The sequence below is a fragment of the Syngnathoides biaculeatus genome, chromosome 12 (assembly GCF_019802595.1).
Source record: "Syngnathoides biaculeatus isolate LvHL_M chromosome 12, ASM1980259v1, whole genome shotgun sequence".
Classification (NCBI taxonomy): Eukaryota; Metazoa; Chordata; class Actinopteri; order Syngnathiformes; family Syngnathidae; genus Syngnathoides; species Syngnathoides biaculeatus.
The window spans coordinates 25,980,266-26,002,276 of NC_084651.1; the positions used below are offsets into that span (position 1 = coordinate 25,980,266).

General features: G+C 40.7%; 1 protein-coding gene across 1 annotated transcript in view; it reads right to left on the bottom strand.

Moving 5' to 3' along the window:
* Positions 1-21,574, bottom strand: part of slc18a2 (solute carrier family 18 member 2) — a 53,302-nt gene extending 31,728 nt beyond the window's left edge. Inside the window, exons 1-8 of the mRNA XM_061837970.1 lie at positions 21,487-21,574; positions 21,231-21,410; positions 16,712-17,060; positions 15,496-15,554; positions 15,303-15,386; positions 14,483-14,575; positions 13,624-13,713; positions 13,461-13,504 (exon numbers count right to left, since the gene is read on the bottom strand). Coding sequence (XP_061693954.1) covers positions 13,461-13,504; positions 13,624-13,713; positions 14,483-14,575; positions 15,303-15,386; positions 15,496-15,554; positions 16,712-17,060; positions 21,231-21,363 — 852 coding nt within the window. The 5' untranslated portion in view covers positions 21,364-21,410; positions 21,487-21,574. The remainder of the gene's footprint in view (positions 1-13,460; positions 13,505-13,623; positions 13,714-14,482; positions 14,576-15,302; positions 15,387-15,495; positions 15,555-16,711; positions 17,061-21,230; positions 21,411-21,486) is intronic.
* Positions 21,575-22,011: the final 437 nt, after the last annotated feature.

The window sequence follows — 22,011 nt, forward strand, 5'->3', positions numbered from 1 at the left end:
TTCACACTACATCTACCAATGCAAGTTCTACCATGGAAAGTGAAAAGTCAGAAATGCAGCTGTATGGGGGAAAAAGCCAGTGCAATCTGTAGGCCAGTCCCAAGCCAGGATGGGCATCCAGCTTAAAACTTTGCCAAACAAATATGAGTCTTCATCTAAAGAATTCCATTCCGGATCATAGCTTTGATTAACAACATTCCCCCTGGCATTGTTAACCTACAGGGCATTGGTGGAAAGTCAGCTACTGTGGGTTGAAGACAAAGAAGAGCAGGTTCTTTGGCAGAAAAAGATGAGGAAATTAGACCCGACAACTGAGTGTAGGGATCTTTAATGTTTGGAGTATGATGGGAAAACTTCAGGAGTTGGTTGACATGATGATTAGGAGAAAGATTGGGGGGATTAAGTATAGTGATGAAAACGTGTTGACTGGCGTCGGTAGTGTGCTGGATAGAGGGAAAAATACTTTGAGAAGTTGATGAATGAAGAAAATTAGAGTGAGGTAAGAGAAGAAAAGGCAAGTGTCATGGACCAGGACGTGACAATGATTAGTCAGGGGGAAGAAAGAGAGAGCAGACTTCAAGGGTTTGGAGATGTCCAGAGGCAAGAGAGTGAGTATTATTGGTAGAAGGGTGATGAGGATGGAGCTACGAGGTAAAAGAGAGAGAGGAAGAGCAAAGAGAAATTTGATGGATGTTGTGAGTGAAGACATGAGGGCAGTTGGTGTTAGAGAGGAAGATGCAGGAGATAGGCTTAGATTGAAAAAGATGACACGCAGTAGCGACTGCTAACGGAACAAGTGGAACGGAAAAGAATAAGAGGAAGAAAACGAAAGCTATACTTTAGTCATTCATTTATTTTATTCATTTTTCATTGTATCTTTGATTGTCCTTGAGTGTTTATCATGTCCTACTGTCTTCTAATCTTTGAAGTTGTACTACAGTGTCTCCTGATGGTTGCCTCCACATTGTGGGGTGAACTCAGTCCGGCTGTGGAGATGTCTTGAAATTTCCAGAGAACAAGGGTCTAGGGTTATCTGCACAGTGTGGGGAGTGCCTCCAGGTCTATCTCAGTCATTGTTGTCTCTGTTATTGCATCATCCTATTTGGCTGCAGGCTGTGCCATGTCCCGGGGTGGATTGCTCCTGTCCTTGTCCAGGATCCTCAGTGCTTTTCAATGTCTATCTATTATTAGTCTAATAGGTGATGTGTTTGCGGGTATCTGTTTTTGTATGGGTGTGTTTGCACATATATGTTGAGTTAGGAGAGGTGTTTTTTGGTGTCTGCCTGCTGTTCCAAATGTCTGTTTTTTTTTCAGACACTGTGATGCACTTTTTCAGTCTATCTCAGAGCTCATCAAAGATTTTTGACTGACACAAAGTGGTAAAGTGTACTGTGGTTTGACGAGTCCACATTTCAAATTGTTTTTGGAAACTGTGAATGCTGTGTCCTCCTAGCCAAAGAGGAAAAGGGGAATCTGGATTGTTATCCATGAAAAGTTGAGTGTTAATGTTAGTGTTTACGACCCAAGGCTTTGCGATATTCTCCTTTTTGTTAAAACAGTGTCACTCCATAACAAAAGAGTGATGTACAAGACTGGCCTACCAGCAGTCCAGGCCAGTCTCCTACTGAAAATGTGTGGCGCGATACTTCAAAAGGTACTCCTGTTGATAATTCACTATGACCAGACAAATTTCATTGAAAGTTGAAGTTCCATAATAACTTCAGACGTTTAAATTTGTCATAGCGTAAAATTATAAAAGCAACCATCACATCACTTAAAGTGGGCCTGTCATGAAATGGATGATTTTTGGTATATTGCGTCAGGAAGGGCATCCGGCGTAAAAATTGTGCCAAACGTATATATGCGTTCATCTGAGATGACACGCTGTGGCGACCCCGAAAGGGACAAGCTGAAAGAAACACACACACAATTAATGAAAAACCCACAGCCAATATGGTCCCATGTGTTTTTTCACCGCAAAACAGGATTTTGACCTATACAGCTCTTTGTAACTCCCGCCATGAAAATCCTCTCAGCGATTTGTTTTCGAGAAGAAGCAGGAAGTGACATAAAGGACAGTGGCGCCCCCTAGTGGACTCGTTTGTTTCCATTAGTTTTACCTCCGGGAAGGGAGCTCATTGTTCCTTCGTGTTAGCCAAAATGCCGGCTCATTGCATTGCTGGACATTGCTTGAACACTCGGGAGAATGGAATTACCCTTCATATGTTTGAAAGAGACCCTGTTCGTTGTGAAAAATGGATTGCACAGGTGCAGAGGACGAGAGCTTTGTGGGTTCCAAATAACAGGTAGGTGTGTATACAACTACTAAAAAAAATAATAGTTTGGGGCGGACCACGTAATCGGTCTCTCTCATAATGTAACAAAAGATCCACGTATGAAATGTGTCGATGTGCGCGTCGCCCAGCCAACAATATCTCACTCAGTCTCGTCTTGATACTGTTCATTGTATACTGCGGCGGCTTTGAACATACCCCTAAAAGCAGAATGGCTCGGCACCACCTCCTCCTTATATGCCACCGGCGCAGAAAATCAGCAATACCGGCTGAAGCGCTGCGTTCGGCGGTCACAACTTCTGCAAAGGCTGCGCGTCGGGCTTTGCGACGAGGGCGGCTCTGAAGAACCCAGCCGAGAATGCGTTACTCAGTCGCCTGTGCATAAAGCGCCACGGCTCGACTGTGTTGCTCATTACTGCGGCGTCTGTGAGCACCCCTCTAAAGCAGCACCGATCGGCTGTCATAAGCCACGCCAGCTGGCTGCGATAAGCCATGATGGCTCATCTCCGCCGCGGAAGTGGATCGGACGGGGATGCGGTTTGGCCATGATCGCATATCATCTGAATATGGCTCGAAACAATAGTGTAATATTGCCCTGAGGGCTTGAAACAATAGTGTAATATTGCCTCGGTAACTTCACTCGGTTGTGTGGTGTTGTCCTTCGGTGTCAGGAGGGGCGTCGGAAAAATCCGAATATCTCTGTTGTTCAGCTTCCATTGTCGCAGGCACTGCGCGTTTTCAACGGCGGAAGTGACAATGACGTCGAGTACAGAGGATGCGACTATTATGGCGACCACTTGGATGTCGAGGGACACTCAATTGCGCAACTTTGCGCATGGATGACGCACGATCCGCTCACATTTATTTTTTCATATAGACATTGAAGTGAATACTGTTATGTATTTTTCATTACAATATGTATATAGGGATTACAGTCCCACTTTAACGCACAAAAAGCTTTTGATAAACTTAAATGTTTTTTCCCAATTGCAGTACTTTGCAAATTTGGCTTTTGAGACTCATTAATACATTCCATGGCAGCATTAAACAACTTGCCAAAAGCGACAGTCACAACGAATGGATCACATCGCCATGTCATCAGTTTTACTCTAGAAAGAGGAACCAGACAGTTTTCAAAATGATCAGATTATCAATTGGACAAAATTGACAATACTCTCAATTACAGGAAAAATGGAATCAACCAGATCAAATGCCAGATTGCCCCATTTCTATAGGAAACATAAAATTTTTAGGTAGTAATATTTCACCAAAACTCACAGAGCTAGCTGAGCTAACTCATTAGCCACCCTGCAATACCTGGGCCTGGATGGGCCTGGGTGGCGCTTTGTGCCATTTAGCCCTCTCTCCATCCCCTTCCTTCTCTCTCTTTCCACCTTCCTCAGGCGCACACCTGTCAGCAATCAATCCTCGTTACCACCTTTATAAAAGCCTGCCAAAACTCGGAAACTCTTGCGAGAGTATTACAGCTTCTTCAGTGGTACAACAGCTCACTCTTCAACAAGCAAGCCACACAATTCCTCATCTCCTGTCTGACCTCCATGTCTCTCCTTGTCCTCAAAGGTTGCCCTGTGTTCATCGCATCATCGCTATTCCTTCATGTTCATTGGAAATTCCTACCACCACGTTGTCAAGGCAGCCGCCTCCGCACGTCACTGTGTGCCACGTATTCCCTGCCTCCACTACCCACCAGCGCACTTCAAGGACCATCTACATTTCCCCGTTTTGATAAACTGCTCATCACAACCTCTCAGCCTCTGCCTGCTTTGGGTCGTCTCCATTCCATCATGACACAGGAAAATGGAAAAAAAAATCTCATCTGACATGAAACACTCAAGTAATTTATCTATTTCACTCCTGGGAAAAAATAGCTACAGTAAAAATGAGATGAAAACCTTAACTCAAAAAAAAAAAATTCTCAATGATTCCATTTATTCCTACCATGAAAATGGTTCTAAATCTTAGATTCTGCCAAAATACATTTTTATTCAAAGAAAAACAACAATACAATTGCTTGAGGAGAGGAGCAAGGAATACATGGAGATGTGGTAGAGGTTGCTAAGGCCATGATGACATTAATGCCAGGCTGGACACTAAGAAAAGAGGAAACGGTTCAGTGAAGAAAATGAATATTTGAACACCCTGCTATATTGCAAGTTCTCCCACTTAGAAATCATGGAGGGTTCTGAAATTTTCATCGTAGGTGGATGTCCACTTTTGGAGATTATCTAAAATGAAAAATCCAGAAATCACAATGTATGATTTTATGATTTCTGTGATACAGCTGCAAATAAGTATTTGAACACCTCTCCATCAGCTAGAATTCTGACCCCCAAAGATCTGTTAGTCCGCCTTTAAAAGTCCACCTCCACTTCATGTATTATCCTAAATCAGATGCACTTGTGTGAGGTCGTTAGCTGCATAAAGCCACCTGTCCACCCCATACAATCAGTAAGACTCAAAGTTGTAACATGGCCAAGAGCAAAGAGCTGTCCAAAGACACCAGAGACAAAATTGTACAACTCCACACGGCTGGAAATTGCCAAGCAGCTTGGTGAAAAAGGGTCCACTGTTGGAGCAATCATTAGAAAATGGAAGAAGCTAAACATGACGGACAATCTCAATCGGAGTAGAGCCCCATGCAAGATATCACCTCGTGGGATCTCAATGATCCTTAGAAAGGTGAGGAATCAGCCCAGGACTATACAACAGGACTTGGTCAATGACTTGAAAAGAGGTGTGACCACCATTTCCAAAGTGACTGTTGGTAATACACTAAGACATCATGGTTTGAAATTATGCATGGCATGGAAGGTTCCCCAGCTAAAACTAGCAGATGCCTGTTTTAAGTTTGCCAATAATCATTTGGATGATACAGTGGAGTCATGGGAGAAGGTTTTGTGGTCAGATGAGACCAAAATGGAACTTTTTGGTCATAATTCCACTAACTGTGTTTGGAGGAAGACAAAGGATGAGTTCCTTCCCAAGAACACCATCCCTACTGTGAAGCATGGGGGTGGTAGCGTTATGCTTTGGGGGTGTTTTTCTGCACACGGGACAGGATGACTGCACTATATTAAGGAGAGGATGACCAAAGGCATGTATTGTGAGATTTTGGGGAACAACCTCTTTCCCTCAGTCCGAGCATTGAAGACGGGTCGTGGCTGGGTCTTTCAACACGACAATGACACAGCCAGGAAAACCAAGGAGTGGCTCCGTAAGAAGCATATCAAGGTTCTGGCATGGCCTAGCCAGTCTCCAGACCTAAACCCATTAGAAAATCTTTGGAGAGAACTGAAATTCTGTGTTTGTCAGCGAGAAGATCTCTGTGGAGTGAGCCAAAATCCTTCCTGCAATGTGTGCAAACCTGATGAACAACTACAGGAAACGTTTGACCTCTGTAATTGCAATCAAAGGCTCCTATACCATAATGTATGTGAACATTGGTTTTCTCAGGTGTTCAAATACTTAATTGTAGCTCTATCGCACAAATAAATTGTTAAAAATCATATATTGTGATTTCTGGATTTTTCTTTTTAGATTATCTCTTTCATAATGGACATGCACCAACGATGAAAATTTCAGACTACTCTATGATTTTGAAGTGGGAACAATATAGCAGCGTGTTCAAATACTTATCTTCTTCACTGTGTATCCAGGCAGCCCAGACAGAGGGCTCGAGATGGTAGGGAGGCACAGCAGGTTAGGTGTACTAAGGATAGATATCAATCAGAATCAGCTTTACTGGCCAAGTGTGTAAAAACGCACAAGGAATTTTTCTCTGGCAGTTGAACATTCAAAACAAAGAATAAAGAACAACAAAGCAACAAGAACAAAGAGCTAGACATTTCTGTTTATAGGAACTATTCCTTATAAAACTCGTGCAAGATGTAAAATTTTCTTCATTTAGAATAGATAAGTGAGGGCAGCACGGTGGGTGAGCTGGAAAGTGTTGGCCTCACAGTTCTGAGGTCCCGGGTTTGATCCCAGACCCATCTGTGTAGAGTTTGCATGCTTTCGCCATGCCAGCGTGGGTTTTCTCCGGGCACTCCGGTTTCCTCCCACATCCCAGAAACATGCAACAGTAATTGGACACTCTAAATTGCCCCTAGTTGTGATTATGAGTGCGGCTGTTTGTCTCGATGTGCCCTGTGATTGGCTGGCAGTTCAGGGTGTACCCTGTCTCCTGCCCGTTGACAGTGGGGATAGGTTCCTGCACTCCTTGCGACTCTTGTGAGGATAAGTGGCTAAGAAGATGGATGGATGGATGGATGGATGGATGGATGGATGGATGGATGGATGGATGGATCGGGAGATAAGTGTGTTAACGTCCCACATTGTGTTAAGCTTGTACAGAGTGCCTTTACCTGTTTGCAGTTCTCGTTATAGACCAGTGCAATGTCAATTGTGCAAAGGGAGCACTTTAAAGTGAGGAATCGTGCGGTCTACAAAATATCAAGAGATTAATGATATATATATATATATATTACTAATAGTAATATGGATTGGACCAGCAGGATGTGAGTGAGTGTCCTAACATGGCATAAGGCAAAAAAATAGTAGGTTCGCTGATCAAGAATTTAATGACTTAATTGCCAGAGGGAGAAAACTGTTTGAATGCCTTCTACTTTTGACTTTCATTGATCTGTAGCGCTTTCCTGACAGAACAAGCTGGAAGAACTGGTGGCCAGGATGTGTATGATCCAAAAGGTCACCTGCCTGCTCTGGACTTAGTTCGCGTTGCGTGCAAGTCCTCAATAGTGGGTAGCATGGTGCCGACAATCCGTTCAGCGGTTTTGATTGTCCGTTGCAATCTGAGTTTGTCCTTTTTTGTGACAGCCCCAAACCAGACTGAGATGGAGGTACACAGTACTGATTGGAAAACCGCTGTGTTGAACTGTTTCAGCAGCTCTTGTAAACAGGCCGTGGTTCCTCAGAAGCCGCAAGAAGTACATCCTTTGCTGGGCTTTTTCGCGGATGGAGTTGATGTCTGCCTCCCACTTGAGGTCCTCTGAGACTGTGATTCCCAAGAACTTGATGGTCTCGACGGTTGACACAAGACAGTTGCAAAGCATGAGTTAACTGGTGCCAGTACTGTGCTGGATAGATGGAAATAATACTAATAATCCAAGAGAATGAAGAGTAGAAGAGACAAGTGTGGTGGACACACAACTAGCATTGATTAGTTAGGGAGAAATTAGAAAGTCACTAAAGAGGATGGAAAATGGAAAGGTGGTGATGACATAGCTGTGGAGGTATGGAAGCATCTAAGTGTGCCACAGGTGTTTTTGATCCGGTTATTCAACAGAATTCTAGCAGGGGTGGCCAACTAGTCAGAGACTAAGAGCCACTTTTTTTTCTATGTTACTGCAAAGAGCCACGTCATACACACGGGTACACATGAACATCATCTTTTAATCATGTATGCACGCATACACAGACCTCTGCTCAGCCAGATCCAATGAAAATAACCACACCAACATAATAATATCAGTAATTTTCAACAGTTAACATTGTGTGCTCTGTCTCACACACACACGCACACACATGCACACACACACACACACACAAACTCTCAGTTCAAGCAAGTCCACAAACAATAATAGAATAATTTTCAATCACATCTTTCTCTTTCCATGCTGCTTAGTGAGACTTCTGGCATTCCTTATCTTGAAATCTTCAAATCTGGCTTGTATTCTGTTGTTGCCACTCTACGCAATTCTTTCAAATCTTTCAAGTGAGTGTCAGTCAGAACAGATCGATGCCTTGATTTCACATGTTTCAGGGTAGAAAACAGACTCGCAACGTACGTTGACCCAAACATGGACAGTATCTTAAGCGCAGCTCGGTTGATGTTGGGGTATTTTTCAATAGGCACACTTTTCCAAAATTCAACGGTCCCTTCCCCTAAAACAACTTTCAGTTGATCCTCCACACAAAGGTCGATCATCTCCAACTCAGCTGCTGCCTCATCTGTGACGAGCGGGGCTTTCAAACAGTCTGTCTCCGCATTAAATGGGTCGACGAGGAACGTAATCTGTGGTCTTTTCAGTTGTAGATCACAGAACCGCGTCACAAAGCTTTTGTGCAGGTTTCCAACCAGTGTTGCATATCTGTCTTTTCTTTTTCAGGGTGGCGCTGGTGACTTGCTCAATGGCTTTTGGCAGAGTATGAAAATGTGTTAAATCTCCCTTTTGAATATGCGCCTCGAACAGCTTTAGTTTGTTGACAAATGCAAACACACTTTGCACCAGGTCAGGCAGCATTTTTAACTTACCCTGCAGGGCCAGGTTCAGTCTGTCCAAGTGACACAGCATGTCGACTGAAAAGGCCAGATCCATAAGCCACTCGAGGTCTGAGAGCTGGGGATAGTCCTTGTCCTTCTCTTCCATGAACAGTTTCACAGCATCCAAAAGCTCAAAGAAGCGAGAGAGTACCTTGCTTTTTGACAGCCACCTCACAGTGCAGTGCAGCGGCAGGTCACCTGGTCCAGCTCAGCGATGAGATTCCTGAATTGCCTGTGGTTAAGCGCATGTGTGCGGATGTAGTTGACGATTTCCATCACAGGCTTCATGACGTTCTCTAAATTCAATCATTTAGACACGAGTTGCTCCCTCTGGATGATGCAGTGGAAATTCCAAAAGTTGGGAAATGTTTGATCAGCTTTGCACAGCCCCACAGGCCCGTTCACAGATCCGATCATGGCTGGCGCTCCATCCGTGGCTATTGCAGTTAGTTTCGGTATGGGCAAATTTGCTTTTGCAAACGCAGCCATCATTGCTTCTTTCACATCTATGCCACGGGTTCTGTTTTTTAATGGCAGAATATCAAGGAGTTCTTCTTTGATCATCCATCCATTTGACACAGACTGTGCAAATATTGCCAACTGAGGCTTGTCTTGTCACAACTCTCATCCAATGTCACACTAAAATACTCGCATGCTCGAAGGTCAGAGTGCAACTGTGATTCAACAGCTGTATTAATATCAGATATTCTGCATTCAACACTGTGGCGGAACAGTTGAACGTCTGATACACTTCCATTTAGTTTGAAGTCCCCTTCGTTGTATGGCTTTTTCCAAGCCAGCTGATATGATGCAAGCGTTACGGTCTCCGAGTGTTTCGTAAATTTTTGGAAAAACTGCACCTCCTTTTCTGCCTGGCTTTTCAAAGCGACCAACTTGTTCTTGCGAAGTTCAGTCCCTTTGGGAAATTCCTGTTCGATGATTCGGGTGGAGTAAGCTCAACTGACGCTGAAGATTTGAAGGTTTGAAATGCTCCAATGCTGCGTGACATATGATATAAGGCAGATCGGCTTGCCATTATGTTCAACAAAAAAATATAAACTCTTCCACTCTGGCAAAAACGTCCTGTGTTCTTCTCCATATTTTCGTTTGGCTGTGCTTTTTTCCCCCTGTCATTTCAAGAGGTAACTTGACAGAAATTGTTTACAACACAAATGATGTCACACCAAAGATTCTCTCGTCGCTCGTTTGATGTCACTCAAACAGGCTTACATGGTCAGTGTGCCATCTAGCTATAGGGGGAGTGAAAGACAGCGCCAGCCAAGCATTTTTGACGCATGTCATGTGAAACCTCCTGAAGAGCCGCATGAAACTAGTTAAAGAGCCGCATGAGGTTCGCGAGCCGCGGGTTGGCCAGGTAAATCTTGGCAAGATTTCTAGAGGGTAAGGAGATGCTCCAGAAATGAAGGAAAATATGCTGGTTGCCAGCGTAATGAACAGAGCTATGGGAGGTATAAAGTAATGAAGTTGTTGAGCCACACAATGAAGTTATGGGAAAGAGTAGTGCATAAACATAAAACATAAACATAAGGCATAAGTGAGCATTTACGAGAAAGGGTAGGGTTTCATGTCTAGAAAGAGTACCATAGGTTAATTGCCATGAGGGTTTTGATGGAGAATATGTTAATGAATGAAAGGCATGGATGAGAAGAGTGAGGGTCCAGGGAGAAGAGATAGCAAGGGTAGACCATTTCAAATATTTGGGGTCAACAATCCAGAGGAATAGTGACTGTGATAAAGAAGTGAAGAAACAGATCTAAGAGGGTTGGTAAAGCTAGCAGAAGGGGTCTGGTGCGTTAGATGACAGATGATGTATGGATTAGAGTGTTTTGGTAAATCTTGTCTGACACCATAAGTAAGGGGGCAATCTTGTCTTTGTGGGTTTTTATAACAAAAACAAAGAAAAATCTTTGCAAAGAGAGGAGCGTTACAACTCTTAACAAGTTGTCACATTTTACTCAAGTTCACAGTAAGAACACTTAGTTACATTAAGATGAGAGAGAGCGAAAGAAAGAAAAACAAAACAATTATCTCCAACAAGTACGATGCACACAATCATCACATCAATACAGCATGTGAAGGTTGTTTACTATAATCGAGGAACAAGTATTACACATACAAAGCAAATAGTCATCGGATGACAACATATCGGTGAAGCATGTGCTGGTTGTCTAAAACTTATGGAACCATATAATTAACTTAACTTTTCCAACACAAGACAAAGTAGCACTCAAGTGACTACAGGAAGCAGAGCTGGAGGTGGCAGAAAGGAAGGGATTGAGTTTCTCTCTAAGAGTGACCATGTTAGAAATTAGCTCACCAGAGGGATGGCCAAAGGTTATAGAAAGTCGAATTCAATGGTTTGGGCATCTTCAGAACAGAGATAGGGACAGAATTGGTCGAAGAATAAGGATGGAACTGCTTGGTAAGAGAACTAGATGAAAACCAAGGAGAACGTGGATAGGATGACACACTTTTGCAACCCCTAACGGTACAAGCCCAAAAGAAAAGAAGAAGACTGCAATTCCTCAAATGCTCAGAAGTCCCCTTTCTTTCTATGTCTTACATGCTATAATTTAATGAACTCAATAATCACATCCACCTTAATGTCTGAAGTGTAGAAGATACAGAATCTCAGTTAGCACATCCATCCATCCATCCATCCATCCATCCATCCATCCATCCATCCATCTTTGTTAGCAAATGGTGAAGCTTCTAGTATGAAGGGAAAAAAAGTTTGTCAATTAATTTCATGGACAAAATCAATGCAATTTCCAATCACTAGATTGGAAGAAGACCTTTCTATGTCTGCTGACCGTAATGACTAGATGCAGATAAATTATGTAATACATTAAGGATGAAAAAAGCTACAAATTCACAGCTTATACAATATAACGTGTGCCATCGAACAGACTTTACTCAATACACTATGTATAAGTGGGGTTCTCTTCAGAAAATGTGTGCAAATAATGTACTAAAATTATCTCACTCACTTTTTCTTATCTCAGTCACTTATTCTCATACTATAGAGCTCGTGCACCTATGTCAACGAAATCAAGTGACTGGCCATATTGCCGGTCAAACAAAGCATTGTTCAATGCTAAGACCGTTGAGACGAAATAAAAATATGTCTTATAGCACGATGTACGAGTTTTGTCCGATACCGTTAAACATTTAGAAGGTGATAATAAACAAAGGTATGTGGAAAAATGAGAGACACTTGGCATAGAGGACCCATATTTATTGCTGAAGTCAATGTTTTCGCCGATAAGAAATTGGACTGTTAACCCGCTTCCGCTTGTCTTGGACAACTGGATCTACACGTGTATCTGGTAAATTGTCGAGATTTACACAGAAATTTGAAACCGTATAAAACTTTGGACGCATACAAATACTTCATTGCTGGATCTGTTGTCAATCAAAAATAAATCCCACATAGTGATGGAGCCACTCAGGTTTTTTCAATACAAATACCAAGATTTAAATAAACGACCCCTGGTTTTACACAAACTCGCATTCATTAACTATGATTGGAAAAAAAAAAGGACAGCAAGTCGGCTCCTCTGTACACGGAAGTGTATCGCTGCCACACGTAGACTTCTCTGCGACAGACGGTTCATTTTCTTTTTTTTAAATACAAATTGTTCTCAAATGAGTCAACTTGGCATCATAGATACTAATTAGTAATTTGAGATTGAGAATAATTCCTACCTGAAATGAAGTGATCGCGACACGGGTGTCAGTCTGTATTTGGTTGGGCACCAGCCATCACGTTTCATTGTTGAAATCCATCTATCTTTTCTGGTCTTTTCAGCTGGTATGCTATAGAATAATCTCCTTGAAGATCTGTCTTGTCTGTTGTTACAACCAACAGCACAACAGGTCTCGGGTATTGTAAATATTTTCCTTCGATTCAATGGTTCCCACAATGTCGAGCAGCTTTGTTTAACTGGCGATATGGTGCCGTGAAAATGGTGACGTCACGTGCACGAGCTCTATATGTGAATGCACACCAAATCAATTCTTTTGGAATTCTGTTGCGCAGAAACATACTTCTTTTTTTACTGCAGAATTCCACTTTCCCACAACACTCAAATCTAATGGGTCATTTTAGGAATACAGTATAATGATTTATTTTTACCCCCAGCTTTCTCACTGCTACTATCTTCCCATATTATTTTATCTTATTAATGTTTGTCCCTTTAGTTTTTTTTCTTTTTTAACTTTGTTCAGCCTGAGTCAATTTTCGATAAAAATCCATCAGAATACAAAGAACCACAGTGCCATTTTAAAAACTGTGCGTGGCACAATAAAACAGTTCTGACATCCAGAGCAACCATTCTGCTTGACCTAACAGCTGAACAGGACAACAAAAAAGCAAAAGAAACTCTAATACGCATTATGAAGCGCAACACACGAGAAACCCAAAACTGATATGATAGGCAACTGAAATTGCATGTCAAGAAAAAAATTAAATTCCAACTAGAAAGTTTGCACAATTAGTGTTCTCATATCCCAAAATGGTGATTGAGTGTTGTTAAAAGGAAAGGTGACATAACACATTGGTAAACATGGCCGTCACAACTTTTTGTAATTGCATATAATTCAAAATGACTCAATATTAGCAAAAAAAAAAAAAAAGCTATATGTTTGAAGAGCAAATAGTGTAGTTTCATAGAGTATTTGGTTAAAAAAAAGTTGAAAAGGATTTGAAAAGCATTGAATTCTGTTTTTATTTGTTTGACAAGATGTCTCAACGTCATCGGAATTGGGGTTTACACTTTGCTTTCATTTTTTAAATTATTAAAATTGAAATTATTTTTCAGTGAGATGAAACTACTCACCTCTGGTTCTACTTTGGTGGGTTGGAGTATAAAAAGCTGTAAAGCTGTTAAGGAAACAATTCATGAAATACTATCAAAATTAAAATTTATGATGAGAATAAGCTTTTATAATCATATTTTTATCGTAATTATTGGTCTAAAATATATTGCCATTGTTGTGTACCTCCATCAAACAGAGCCAGAAACGCCAGAATGAGGAATGGAGCAGTTTTTCCAACGAACTCATACATGACACTACCAAATGGGGGTCCAACTGTGGAGAATAAACCGGATCGTCAGTGAAAAATATGACAAATATACCCATTAAAATACTGTGACTTTTTAAGTGCATTAATACCACTTTTTCTCAGGTTACCTATTAAAATGTCAGGAAGAAGTGTATATATGTATTTTTCCGCTCCCCCTACATTAGGTACATTGTAGGAACAAAAGTACCAGGAAACGTGACTAATTTATTAAAGTCAAGGTCAACAATTTAACATGCCAACACATCCATCCATGCATTTTTTTTTTTATATCCCACTGACCCTCATTAGGGTAGTGTGGGTTTGCTTGAGTCGATCTTGACTGACTCTGAAAGGCAGGGACTGGTCGCCTGGAAATTTTTCATCCATCCATCCATCCATCCATCCATCCATCCATCCATCCATCCATCCATCCATCCATCCATTTTCTAAGACACTTATCCTCACAAGGGTCCCAACTGTCATCTAGCAGGAGGCGGGATACACCCTGAATTGGTTGCCACCCAATTGCAGGGCACATAGAGACAAACAACAGTCACACTCACAATTGCACTTGCGGGCAATTTAGAATCTTCAATTAATGCATGTTTTTGGGATGTGAGAGGAAACCGGACTGTGCCTGGCAATCATAACATACCAAAACATTTTGGTTGGATTCACCAAGCGAAGAGGAGCAGAGCAGAAAATAGGGGTTCAACTTCAGATTTTATTCAATTTTTTTTGTTGTTGTCCTGATACTTTTGTTTCGAGTGTAGAATTCTATAATAGTTTGCCTACCTAAAACTCCCATTGCCAGACCCCCAAGGGCAATCCCTATAGCATGTCCTCTCTCCTCATCATCTGTGTATACACTTGCAAGCATTCCCATCCCTGGAAATACAGACACACACATTATATTGACATTTACTGATCATCTTTTAGAGGTCAAGTTTGTGTAAATGGCACAACATGGTATGTTGTGTGTGCGGTGTTCAAGAGCTTGGGAACACTTTTGCTGTGAAGTAATATTGTACTGACTGTGACCCATGCAACAGGGATGCATTAGTCCTATTCAAACTCAGGGAAACTCAGTTTGTTGTATTGTTAAATACATTTTAAACAGGAGTTTGGTAACCCAAAATTTTGCAATATTCCAACATTATTGATAAAATTAAGACAATGTGCAATTGCAGTACCGATTAGACCAGGAAACGTAGAATAATTGATGGTGATATTTGTTTTAGCGGCCCACATAAAATTAGGTGGTGAGCCTGACCTGGACCTGGAATTATTACCAGACAGTACAATGGCACAGTGATTGTGAGTGGGACATTGGGAAAGAGCACATAGGCCAACTCGCTCAATGAAGTCATCTGCTATGTTTTTTAATTTGCAACTTTAATATCATAACCACTACCTTCCTTTGTTTATTGGCAAGAAGAAATCACGTTATTCTACTTCTATAATTGCTGTGGCTTCTATTTAGACTAAAGATTAGGCTACAAAATGTGGTTCATTAACAAATATACAATAGGGTAGGTAGTTCATGCAAAGTATTGTGTTTAGCTAAATAGATGATATATGAGAACTACAGTCTATGAAGAAAATGGGTTCTTACCAGCAACAGATGAGCAGGAGGACCCCACACCTTGAAGTGATCTGGCCAGAAACAGCAGAGCGTAGCTCGATGAAAAGGCGAACACTTGACAGCAATAAGAATAAAATAAATATGGATGAGGACACATCAGCAATGAAGCAGGCAGTTTATTTTCTTTCCAGAATAAACATATAACATATGTATTGGAACTCACTAATTGTAGAGATGAACATGATACAGAAGCCAATGAATATGGGGAGCTGGTATCCAATCCTAGGGGCACAAGAGCCAATCATTTATATATATATATACACACATTGTTTTCATATGACTACTAATACTACTACTTATCCTCACTAGGGTCACGGGGGTCGTGGAGCCTATCCCAGTAGACTCTGGGCAAGAGGTGAGGTACACCCTGAACTGGTCGCTAGCTAATTGCAGGACACATCCAAAGAAACAACAATTCACACTCACGTTCACACCCATGGACAATGTACTGCAGGGGTGCTCAGACATTTTTACTCCAAGATCTTCTTTTCAAGCAGCCAGTCTCACGGTTTCTACTATGGGGGAGTGAATGGTTATTTGATTATATGTTCCCTGTGACTCGCTGGCAACCAGTTCAGAATGTTTCCTGCCTACTGCCCAAAGATAGCTGGGATTTGCTCCAGGACTCTTATTGCCCTTGTAAGGATAAGCGGCTTAGATAATGGATGGATGGATGGTTGGACGGTAGTTGGGCTATTGTTACTATTAGTATTCATTATATTTTCTGATTTTAAAAGCTAATCCCAACAATCAAAGCTTTTATATTCATGGTACACAGTCAATTTCCCTGACTTGTCGTGTGATGTCCTTTGTCAAGTCAGAAGGTGAATATGCACAAGTAATAGTGCTGTTTTTCATCTCAATTACACATTTTCTGAGTGTGCACCTGAGACACTAAATACTACCTTGGAAGTGCGAACTCAGAAAGTCACAATATGATATAAATTTTGCGTTGTAAGAGTCACTGATGCATCAAAATTTTATTCCATTATTTTTCCAGCATTTATTGGTCTTTCTCATGACAACCTGAATTTATCCATCATAATGTTGATTAATTACTTCTACATAGATGCAATTTGAGCTATCTCACCCATTGTGTAGTTATCCATATGTGGGAAAAAAAGGAAATACACACAATATGTAAATGGATACAATCAGGATTTCTGCTCTGTTGATTGAGTCAGGGGATGTTTGTATCTGGAACTGAACCATAATCACTTTATATTTTTTGTCAATTTGAAATAATGTCTTGTTTTTTAATTTGAAAAATTGATTCCTAGATTAATCAACAGAGTAATCTTTTAGTATAATAATAGTATCAGACCAAAAATTTACATCTAATTTGTGGAGGCCGCATCCAGAGAGGGCAAAAATCCCACCTGTTGGTGAGTGGTCCTATGAAGGGGTTAGTCAGCAGCTGCACAGTGGCCTTGGAGGCAAACAACATCCCCACTTTGACATTCTCGTTGATCAGTTTACTGGTTGAGTGCGGGCAATCGGAGGAGTTCTGTGGCAGTTGGATAGCAGCTGTGGCAATGGTGGGTGTCGGCACGAGCACGTCAGTCGACCTGGCTGTGGCGTTGGAGCCTGACAACCTCACTGTGTTGTCGTATAAAGACACGATCCTGTCAAAGGCTCCTGGAGTGGTATGTTGCTGTGATAAGGTGCTGTTCAATGCCTGACCCGTGGATTCATCCAGGTTGTACAGGTAGCTGGGGATGATGGGTACTGTTGGGCACAAAAAGGCATCAGATGACTGATGAGATTAAATTTGACATGAGCACTGACTGATGCATTAGGCAGGATACGATTCTGAATGACATTGCTATACTGTAAATGTATGGCAAAAAAGCGTGCTTGGTTGCTTTGTTTGTTGGGACAATGACCTCAACATTCACACAGGAATAATTAACATGATAGTTACTCTGTATCAGTACCGCTTCCAAATAATACTTAGCTCCCAAAGCACACTCTTAACACTATGCACACTTTGAACAATAAGGCTGCACTTAAATATGAGGAAAGAAGATAATACTAAATTACTACATGATTACATTAAAAAATATTCCAGATCAAAGGATAAATAAAAATTGTACATAAATGTTTGAAAACAAGCAGTTCTTAAATCTATTGTGCTATTCTCAAATATTAAATATCTGCACTGTGTTTAAAAAAGTGAGACGTAAAAAACGTACTGTATCCCATTCAAAACACAGTATCCACAGATTCCAGGCTAAGATTCCAACCAGTGTTGTATTCTGTTTGAATGTGGAGTATTTCATGTTTTATTTTCTCAAAAGTTGAATCGTATTTCATTCATTGATTCTCTTGCGTACCACGAGTCCATGTACCACTGGTTGTAGTAGTACCACACTTTGAGAACCACTGCACTCTATAATTGCATTCTTAATGGCATTATTAGATTATTCCATCTTCTTTGCCAACCAAAATGCAAGCATTAAGCAATTGGTATACTAAACACCCATTTGTAGGAACTCAAAACAGGATCAAGTTTTTCAATGGAAAGCCTTGCCAAAATTCTCATTGAGCCAGGCCATCATGCTTAAGGCTACAAATACAAGGCTTCAGAACTTGACAGTTAGTATGCACTCTATGTATATGAACAAAACAATGACAATTAGTTAACTATACTCTCGTCACAAGGGTCGCTGAATAAAAAAATCTGCAGCCTGCACCACAAATTTGCCTTGTGAAATTACCACTTGGACTAGAGTCAAAGACAAAAAGCTACATGAATGCTAACAAGTGACACAGAAGCGTGGGACATCTTTGTTACAGCTAAGGTTACATTTCAAATCTGATCTCATCTGAAAATTAAATCTAATTTCATTACATAAGTGACGTTTCCACCATGTTAAAGAAACGCTGCTGGAGTTTCACAGCACATCTTTCACATGTTGCCTCATGCTTTTATTGACAGGAAACAAGAGCGAGATACAAATGAGATATGACAAGCAACAAGGAAAGGCAGCCAGACTCAAACCAGGGATGTTCAGCTCACCAACCTCAGCTCCCCGAGGCCACAGCAGTGCCAAGAAAAGGAACTTTATTTAGAGTAATAGGAAAGGGGAGGAGATGTAGCACTACACGAGACAAAGCAGACAAGACACAGTCAACAGTTGCCAATATTAGAAAATAAAAAGACACTGTATGTGTGCATTTGGAGCAAGATGTCGCAGAGTGATCTAAAGCCTTTTAAATTCAGTAAATATCTTCTTCTGGGAAAAAATGGTTTCTTATTAGATTTGCGATCAAATTTTGACCACACTGCTGACCATTAAAGCTTACAAACACGCAACATGTTGATTTGACGTTTGGGAGTGACGTCTATTATCGCAGACGGCATATCTGAAAATGAAGATGTCCTGATTTTCATTCAAGTGCAAAGCTCATTGGTGTTTGCCAATTTAATGAGCTGGGTTTACGCAACGAGTGTCTGTCGTTTGGCATGCACGTGGCACAGTGACAATTTAATGGCAGAAAGTCGTTCTAAACTTACACCTGCTGAGACCACGTCTGAATTGTGGCGCACTTGGTCTAACGAGATTTTGACGAATTTGATCGGTGCAGGCACACAAGATGGACATGGATGTCAGACATATTACATTCATAAATATGGGAACAGCAAGGATCAAATCTTCTGAATGATTGCAGGTATCAATCTGTTGAATGTATTATTCTTTTTCCCATTCTTCTTCTTTCTGTTATAATTATTAACATTATTATTACATATTTTTAATTCATGCCACATGGCCGGAACTGCTATGGGGTGGAGGGGGAACACAAAGTATCAGCGGCACATGTGGTTTGCAGACTTACTGTATGTCTCCAGCAGTTTTGACCAGCGAGTACTGTATTTAATAGGGATACCCTCTAACAGCGTAAATCAGTGACAGCGGATGGATTACTGTTATTACACATTGTCCTCTTCTGTACACAAATGTCTTTATGAGGAGACTGTAATTACACCACATTTAAAGGGAATGAGAGGAACTGTGTTGATTGGACATGACTGAAATCAGCTGTGCTCACACAAACAGCTCTTTTAATGTGCTGGCTTGAATTTCTATGTGTAATTACCAAAACTTAGTCCAAAACGTGGTCCATATTTTTTAAAATGTGGACGGAAGCCACAACACTGTGAAATAACAACAACAAGCACAGGGACAACATGCAAAATCCACAAGGAAGGGCCTGAGCCCAGGTTCGAACCAAAGACCAATTGAATTACCTTTACCTTACAGAAACAAAAGTAGTAAATTATTAAATTTAGTAATATGAAAGGGTTTTGGATTTAAACAACAAAATGCATATACTGGACTGTATCTCAACCTAAAACATCTCATAGATACATTGACACTCACAGTAGTACAGCTAGATATTTCATAGGGTTTTTACAGTAACTTTGTTGCCAATAAATTAAATTTGAACTTACACTACCATATGAAGCCAAAGTGAGACATAAAGGTAAGGCAAGAGTTAAGTAAGGCACACATTCAATGAACTACAGGTAACATAAATACACATATCCATGTTAAGTTTCCACCGATTGTTCATGGTTTACATGTTCTCTCCATGCCTGCGTGCGTTTTCTCCGGGTACTCCGGTATCCTCCCACATCCCCAAAACATGCAACATTAATTGGACACTCTAAATTGCCCCTAGGTGTGATTGTGAGTGTGGCTGTTTGTCTTGATGTCTCCTGCAATTGGCTGGCAACTAATTCACAGAGTGTACCCCGTCTCCTATTTTTTTTAACAATTATTATACCAATAGTTCAAAATTTCAAGATGCAATACATGCTGGGACCTACAGAGCTTGTGGTACAAAATACACTAACTCTCCATGTGACATCCACCAAAATGCAGTGGAAACTGTAGATAATTACTGTATAATCATTTGAAGTATTGTATTTTACTGTATGTGGTGAATAACTCGAAGTTACAGTAATGTCTCAACAATGTATGTTCTGCACAAAACAGAAAAAAAGGATGCTCATGAAAAAAAATCTTTAAAACACAATCCGTCAATAATATTGAATAGATAATCTTTAAACATATTTCCCATATTGTTCAAAAGTGGGTTAATTATCTATTAAAAATATCAAATGCCACAACTTAATTAGTTATTATTTAAAATCAATGTGTGAGGACCTCCTGATCTCAATAACGAAGTGCCTGAAGATCACTTTTGTTGTAATAGGCACTGTGTGGACATTATATTTATCTAGCAAAAGCTTCTTGATAAGATGATTAACTTCTATAATTACAGCAATTGTCTAGAAACCGATTGGTTCCTTTTCGCCACATGAATACAAAGTAGCCAAATGGCCATCAAAAGGGATAGGGATCACGAAACAAATCAAGTGTTACAGGCACAGCAAGCAATTTGTATGCTCATCCGTCCATGCACGCACGAACCCCCCTCCCCCCTCCCCACACACAAGTATAATTAAAAATAATGGATCTATATAATAATATCTATATAATAATATCTTTGTAAAGGAGGAACATGTCACAAATTTCCTTACTGGTCATCATATTCATTCACGCTAAAGATTAGCCTGTTTTTTGTTTGTATGAGATAATAATAATAATAATAATAATAATAATAATAATAATTATCATTTTTTTTAATTAAGACATTTACAATATAGTTTTAGAGATGTAAAATGTCCTTTTTAGTGGCTTTCACAGTTTGGAGTTGAGTTAATCATATTATTGTGTCTAGCAGTTAACCTCTTCACTTACAATAATGCTCAATGCCGTTTGCATGGGCAAGTTGAATTGCGCCACCTGTTGCACCCAATCTTCAATCATAACTGAATCATGAATTCTTGTTTTTAAAGTAAGCCGTGTGAGAGACGTTTACACCTACCGACCACGGTCAACAGCATGTTGTCCAAGAGCAGAGCCACAAAAACAATAAAGAGAATAAGTTTCCTCGACTGCCTTTCCTCTCTGAGCCACTTGAGTAAATTCAACTGGCGGAAGGCGTCCAGTCTGCCCATGGTGTTAATTCCGTCAAAAGAGCAGCACGAAAGGCTGACGGGTGGTCCTGTGAAAGCAGAGAAGCGTTCAAATCCGTAAAAGCATTCTAGCGGGGGCAGAGTGCAGGGATTGTCCCATTTTACCTGGGATGCACAGAGGTCAGCGGCAGACTTGCAGCAGCGTGCAGCGAGCAGTTGATGCGCCGAGTCTTTCTACTTGCTGATGACGTCACAAGGCATGGTCCGCCAAGGCTCAACCTTACAAACGCAGCGCGGCACATATTGACTCACAGCAAGACAGACTATGTACAATAAAAACAAAGATAATTTGTGTAAACAAGTTAATTTATTGACCGCATAAACAACACAAACAACTCTTTCAGTTTCTTTCTTAGTTCGTTCCCCACTTGCAGTAAATTTCGTGTTGCTTATTATAAGTAGCAGTGCAGGATTTCGCAGACTTCATCTGTTCTAAAGATGGTTTTACTCTGGAACAGAAAGTGTCACAATTAAGTTTAATTTGTAACAAAGATGTCAGAGTATCAGTTCCCATTGTCTTCCTATACTCTGTATGTATTTTCCACACATGGCTGAAATATCCAATATATATATATATATATATATATATATATCACCACAGAAGAAGGAGAAAAGAATCTCGACAGGTTG